The sequence below is a fragment of the Oratosquilla oratoria genome, chromosome 4, assembly GCF_046742065.1.
Source record: "Oratosquilla oratoria isolate Oo_2021 chromosome 4, ASM4674206v1, whole genome shotgun sequence".
Taxonomy (NCBI): Eukaryota; Metazoa; Arthropoda; class Malacostraca; order Stomatopoda; family Squillidae; genus Oratosquilla; species Oratosquilla oratoria.
In genome coordinates, this window is record NC_134780.1 from 4,340,426 (window position 1) to 4,347,613 (window position 7,188).

Consider the following 7,188-nt stretch of genomic DNA (forward strand, 5'->3'; position numbering starts at 1 on the left):
ATTTAGCCACCCTAACAGACTGCATAAATACGTGGAGGTGACATGGCCCAAGCTGAAACAATACAGTATCTCAAAGCTTAATAAGATAACTGGAAATCAAGGATATAAATTAAGTTGGAACTGTACATGAATTTGAGGTTAAGTATAATAAATTGGAGAGCAGGAGACGGGACCCAATGAGTGTTGCTCCTTTCCTGTATACTACAATAAGGTAAACACACACACACAAACGACTTGTCCTATGATAAAAAGATTAACAAAATTGGGGAGACTTACAACTTGCTAAGATCAATAAAAGTGGCATTTGCATACTTGGACGAAGACATGATAAAAAAAAATATTGGTTACATTGATAAGGCCTAGACTAGAGTATGCGGCGACATTGTGGTCCCCCAGTACAAAAAAGAAAATAAAGAAAATAGAAAGAATCCAAAGAACAGCTACAAAAATGGCACCTGCACTTGCAAACCTATCATACGAGGAGAGATTGGCTAAATTGGAGTTACCGACACTGGAGCGAAGAAGAGAGAGAGGTGACTTATTGACCATCTACAGAATCATGAAAGGCACAGAAATACTTGATAGAGAGGACTTACTTAACTGGGACAAGAGAAACATAAGAGGACATGGAAAGAAAAAAAAAACATAGCAATAGAAGAGAACTGAAGAAAAACAGTTTTCCACATAGAGTAGTGGACACTTGGAACAAACTGGACAATGAAATAGTATGCGCAAGAACCATTCATGAGTTTAAAAGCAAACTAGACACTGCGAGATACAATGGCGGGAGACCACGAACATAGTTCCCTTCCTGCAAAATACAACTAGGTAAAAACACACACATACACACTCGGTGGCGCGGTAGGTAGAGTCTCCGACTGTCACTACAGCGACCCGCGTTCGAATCCTGCCCTGGGCTGAAATAAATTCAGTATTGCTGCGCTTCGAGTCGTTACTTCAACTCTCGTGGGCGGGGAGTTGGTGGTGTAAGTGCGTGTAAGGTCAAGGCATTATCCATAGATCGGTCATACGATCTATGAGCTCTCTTCCGGGAGGGAAATAGCTGTCGATCACGAGTCGAACACGTGATCCAAAGGCCAAGGTGAATCACACACACACACACATGCGACAAGGAATAGGATATATGGAGAAAGAAAAGGACCATTAGGACGAAAGAATGATGGAAGAATCCCAGAAGCGAGTAGGTAAGTGAAAGAAAGAAAAAAAAAAAAAAAAAAAAAAAAACTGTGGGCCGGCACTCCAGCTCTAGTGGGCAAAAAGGTGTGTATGTGTGTGTGTACACGTGTAAGATCACAGCTTTAGCCATAGATCGGGCCATATTTGAGCGTGGTGAATCACACCACCCAAATAATCCGGATTTCTCCCCCTCCTTCGTTTCACCTGAACTACATTTACAAAGGATTACAAAAGAAGAGCATACCGACAATAGACCTTTTGGTACATAACTAGGTCGGATGCTTAGACCAGATAGTTAAACGAAGAAATAAACAAACCAAATCATTGACAGGATTATAACACATTGGTCAGGTGTTTATCTTAATGAATCTTAAAACTTCGAACCGTAGGCTTCATTGCACTGCCTCTGCAGGAAGTTTATTCCATCGATTGTCCATTGGCAGGATTACAATACATTGCTTAGGTCTTAAAACTTCGAGCTGTACTTCATTGCACTGCCTCTGCAGGAAGTTTATTCTATTCATTGACTACGCGGTCGGCGAAGTTGTTTAAACTCATTTTCCATCACCTTAGACCTCATTTTCTACTGTTCTACCTCCTCCTCCTCCTCCTTGATCACGATTATCTTTGACTCATCCAATGCTCCGCCATCCATTGATCCATGGCATCCATTTGTGGCTCATCCTCATTCGTTCCTGCTTCCAATCTGCGTCCTTTTGCTGGGTACTTTCTGATGTTGACATTCCCACCAACGGACGAGCCAGCAAGGCAACTCAAGATGTAACATCAACTCCGTCCAATGCTTTTTCTTGGCCAGTATCAAAGATCTACCCATTTTTCAATGTGTCCTTGTGATATCTTTGTGAAAAAAAACCATTATGAGGGTAGTCAAGCCGAAGAATACACCACAGTTGCCCAAGACACCGCCAATTAATCCTACTACGACAATATTGCATCGTAAACCATGATCTCTTATCTTGGCGCTGTTTAAGTGGTGAATTATCGATAACGAACTATAAAAAAATAATAATAATAAAATGCACTCCTCAACACACGGCTTACTGTTGTCGCGCTTAGCGTCGTGGGCTGTCACGCTGCATACCCGCGCTTGAACATTATCATGATATCGAGAAAGCTACTGCCCCCCTTGAGTAATGGGTTGGGCGTGTGATGTGTGTCTGAGATCTCATCCAGGAAGGTAATAGCTGTCGATCACGAGTCTGACACGTGATCCGAGATAATGGTTAATCCTATACTCACATACATGATCCTAAGGTTTATATGTAATAGATCTTCCCCTGGTCCGTTCCATCATCAATCTATCTGGTTCTCGGTCTTCCTCACTGTCCCACCCCACTCCACGCACGCGCACGTTTCACCCATAAGTTCTCCTCATATTATTTTTTGTTTGTCAGAGTAGACACCATGTGAGGATGGAACCTTCCATAAATGCACAACGTTTCGCCTGTTCAACCTTTTTTCAAGCACACATAGGCAGAATACAACAGGTTACATGTTGTATTCTGCGTCTGTGTTCTTGAAAAGCTTCAACGATCGAAACGTTGTACATTTGCTAAAGGTCCCATCTTCACATAGTGTCTACTCTGACCATTCTGTCGGCAACTGCAATTCTTAACCAGGTCTTTTGTTGTTGCAGTTTTGTTTAACTTTGTGTACTTCCACAGCTGATTGCCTAAATGGAAACGAACCGAGTAAACAGACCCAGATGAGCAAACAGATAAGACGTGTTATCTTATCTGCAATGCATTGGCTAATGGCGACGTTCTCTTATCACGCGGCACTGGGTATAGTGAGCAAGCGCCACAGTATCTGAGAATTCCTTTCATTGATCCCCGGATGGCTCAGAGGCAGCGCTCTCCCTGAGTTCGGAGCCCCGTTGGTTGGACATGATAGTGAGTTCTGGGAGTAAGGCTTTGCGTAAGCAGTACGTATGTTTGTGTTCTGTCAGGCTTGTTTCATGTTTTGTGGATACTGCAACACACACACACAGTGGTCCGAGTTCGATTTCCGTGAAGGAATGAAATAATTTCAGCAATGCTGCGCTTCGAGCTGGCACTCCAACTCTCGTGGGCGGGGAGATTTGCGCGCGCGCACGCGCTTGCATGTGTGTGAGCCTGTGAGGTCACAACATTACCCATAGATCGGGCATCTATGAGTTCTAAGATCTCATCTGGGAGGGTAATAATTGTTGATAACGAGTCTGACACGTGATCCAAGACCATGGTGAATCACACACATATACATGCGACCCTCAGGTGTCTTCAAGTGCACTCAATGTCAACTTGGGGTTGCCCGTAGTACAATGATAAGCACCTGGCGGTTTGTGTGTGACCTTGCTTGGGGAGGATTTGCGTCACATGATTTCATGAAGTCATCCTCAACGTGATGTCATGTTGTGTCAGTCGTTCTTCCCAAGATCGGGTCGTGAGCCCAACACCAGGTCTTTTTGTGTCTCCATGTCTTAGATGAATGTATAAGTAATCAGTGATATGCATTAGTCAAACAACACCAAGACCGCCACCAACAGCAGCAGCAACAACAACAACAACAGTCTTCCATCATGTGTTGTATGGTATGGGGCGAAGTGTTACATCCTGGACAGCTGTTCACAATGCGGTCATCCAGCCTCTTCTGGTAGCTTAGAAGTGCAGGGTGGTGGCCGCACCGCAGTCTGGCCAGGCTCTGTCCTTTCGTAGGAGAGAGGATTCAGAAGGATGGATATCAGGGGGTCTGGCATGCAGCAATGTGTTGTCTTTCAGTGTGCAATCATGCACGCAAACAACACAACATACACTCTATAAAGGATTTGTGGGAAAACCCAGTTTCGGCTGTGGCATTCCTTGGGGAGACGGGACTGCTAGGACAGTCTAGGGAACGACAACAACAACAACAACATGGTTCGCCTGTCGAAGATTTGCTTGGCAATAGTTCGCCTGGCGTGTCTGAAAATAGTAAGTGTACTGGTGAATTGGCGGAGTATACTGTATGTATAATTCCACTATACTAGGGGAAAATGGAGACAAGTACGAATGTAGTAGTTTTACAAGGATCGGTGTATTGACTGTTGTAGGAGAGATGCATAGGAGGTTGTTGACTGAGGGTATTAGGAGAGAAACAGAACAGTGATTCTAGATTTTTTCAGTGAGGCAGATAAGTTGAAGCATTTGACAAACTGTGCGAATGCCTTTTAGATTTTCATGGGTTTGGAGAAGGCGTATGGCAGAATTTAAATACGAACATAGGAATGGAAGAAACTGCAAAAGACCATCAGGCCTACACTGGGCAGTTCCATGTCCATAGCCACCTGTCATCCCTATCGATAAACTGATCTAATATTCTCTTTACACAATCCATTGTTTCAGTGCTCACTACATGGTTACTAAGTCTATACCATTCGTTATCCACTCTGTTGGTGTACCAATTTTTTGCATTTTCCTTTCAACCTGGAGTATGTTGAGGATATGTAGGAAAGAGGGAAGTATATTAAAAAAAAAAAAAAAAAAAAAAACGTTTGGCTTTTTACAACGTTTGCCTGCGTTTACGTATTTTGTCATACACTAGAGGTTCTCAAACTTCATTTCTTAGTGACGCACTAATGACATATCTGGACTTTGACGGCTCATGAACTCTGCAGTCAGTTTAGTCTAAGTCAGATACCTATTCCACTAACAGAAATATACAGTTGGCATAATATTAGTACGAGTATTTACGTGTATGCGCGTGCATTTATAACAGTACTACTACTACTACTACTACTACTACTACTACTACTACTACTACTAATTGTTAACATCCGCCTCGACCACAGTGACCATTAGACCATGATATAAGAGGATAGTTATTAAGAGCTGGAGCCACAGGCGCATTAGCCTCTTCCAGAAGCCTTCTGTAAGTATCTGTAAGTATAAAATTTACGCGGCGCACTTTAGTCGCGGCGCAGTTTGAGAACCAGTTATAAATTATACAACATTCATTTACATGCCCTTCCTCTGCACATGCGTTGTGATGTCAATGTGAATAGTAAAGTATTGCTTGCTATATATGACAAAATGTTGCCATGAGAACCCCCCCACCCCAACGCCCCGAGTATGGTACACGTCCATAATCAGTCAGTACGTTGTGATGGGGTATGTCGTTTTCGTCAACTTTTTCACTCATCTCGAGTTTGATTCTCCTTGGACAAACACTTTTTGGTGCGAATTTATGATTTGAGTTATATTTGAGAATTATATATGATTTTACATAAATTACTTAGGTTTCTGGACCAATCTCCAAGCCAACAACATTGTTCTTGGGGTTAAAGTATCTGCGTGTTTCAAGAATAACATTCCTGGATCCGCGCCTGCATTCTGTTAACTTAACAATGACCACGAAACGTATTGCATTTCAAACGATCAAGCGAGAACCTAAACACTGATGAAATTGAGAATTCTTTTTCAGTTAAGTTTTGTTTTCAATAGATTTAATTATATGGAATTATTTTTAATTATCTAATCAATTGTTTCGTAGAGCTGAAATTGACGTATTTTACAGAATGAAGTTGGACCCACGAGCTTAGTTGTGAACATGATAGACTGAGCTTCCAATTTATGAGAGAAATAAACTTTATGAGCAACAGGTAGCGAATCCTTTTATTCCACTTAAGTTGCAGGTAGCAAATATGGCACACCACCTGTTGCTACGTTGCTTTGCAGTGCCAACCAATCCTGCAAGGTTGCAGAGAAGGCGTGATGGCTATTGAGCCAATTAACAAGAATACGCGTTTTCTCAAACTAGGAGATCAAACATAAAACGTCTTCAAGTCATCTGTAAAAACAGACATTTATAAATTTTCGGAAACGATATTTGCTATTTCGACGCGATTTGTCTTAAACTTGTACATATATTAATAAATACATAATAAATATGAAAATTTATACTTGTAGTGTTGCTAATCAATTATGCAGAAACGTGTAAAAGAAGCAAATGTTGTTCGTAAAACTTGTAAACGTTTAGTGTTTCGTGGCTACCATGTGGATTATTTTTGGACTACATTTTCAAACTTAAGTGGTTGGAACACTGATCTTTCTAAGATAACAAATTAAAACTCGTAGAAATTTACAGGAATTTGCACTTTTGTAAACGCCACAGATCAACTATTTCACATTTTCAGGTGGACAACCCTATAAAAACGTGTAATGGTGTTCCGAGATATAGCAAAAACAGGATGCACGAGATAAAATTTAACTAAAGCTCAATGTCCTCATACAATCATGGTGAATAGGACAAAAATAAACAAACAAATAAATAAACAAATAGAAAATTGAAGAATTCCACCCGCACACACTGATCAACTGTAGAATCTCCACCCTAATCAACAAAAGTTTATGCATCACGAGCGATGATAAACTGTAGAATATCCACTCTCTATGTGTAGTGGGGGTAGGGTTGATTCTACAATTGATAAAAGAAAATAATAAGATAAATGCAGAGATGGTTCGATGAAACACCGACGCTTTCTTTCTTACCTGAACTGGTGGAGGAGGATAGAATGCAGAGCAGACTCTGAACTGCGTGAGCTTAATTGAAGTAATGAGGGACGTGAGCTTCAGTACATTTATATACGTTCGTTTGTTCGTTCGTGCGTTCTTATCTATGCGTAATCTTCTCTTTTATGTCATACATTGTTCTGAAATTACTGTGAGTTTTTGCCATTTATTCTACCTGTTTAGGGAAAATGAAAACTTTTGTTTTTTATTTCCCGGAGAGTCATCTGGGAGGATATACCAAATGCTGAGAAACCAATGTTTGAAGACAGACAGTATTGCCAAACTTTTGGTTCACGAATATCCAGGAAAGAATATTTTTATTGTCCACTTACAACCAAGTTTTAAGAGTTCCAAATCTCCGTCACTAGTTATGACACCATTGAGTCGATTACTTTGGCATCTCCACAAAGCTTCTTTTATTTTTGTATTTACAGCCTTTCTC

The 7,188-nt window shown here is 41.1% G+C and overlaps 1 protein-coding gene across 4 annotated transcripts in view; it reads right to left on the reverse strand.

Annotated features, from left to right (window-relative positions):
* The window catches only part of bur (GMP synthase burgundy), a 78,639-nt gene extending 71,816 nt beyond the window's left edge, over positions 1-6,823 (reverse strand). Inside the window, exon 1 of one of the 4 annotated variants that reach the window (XM_076183440.1) lies at positions 6,726-6,823. Coding sequence is in view for 1 of the 4 variants with exons in the window: in XM_076183439.1 (XP_076039554.1) it covers positions 2,458-2,463 (6 nt within the window). In the remaining 3 variants the exon portion in view is untranslated. Of the gene's footprint in view, positions 1-2,457; positions 2,479-6,725 lie in introns of those variants that run through there. The other 3 variants (XM_076183443.1, XM_076183441.1, XM_076183439.1) reach the window with 3 other exon arrangements.
* Positions 6,824-7,188: the final 365 nt, after the last annotated feature.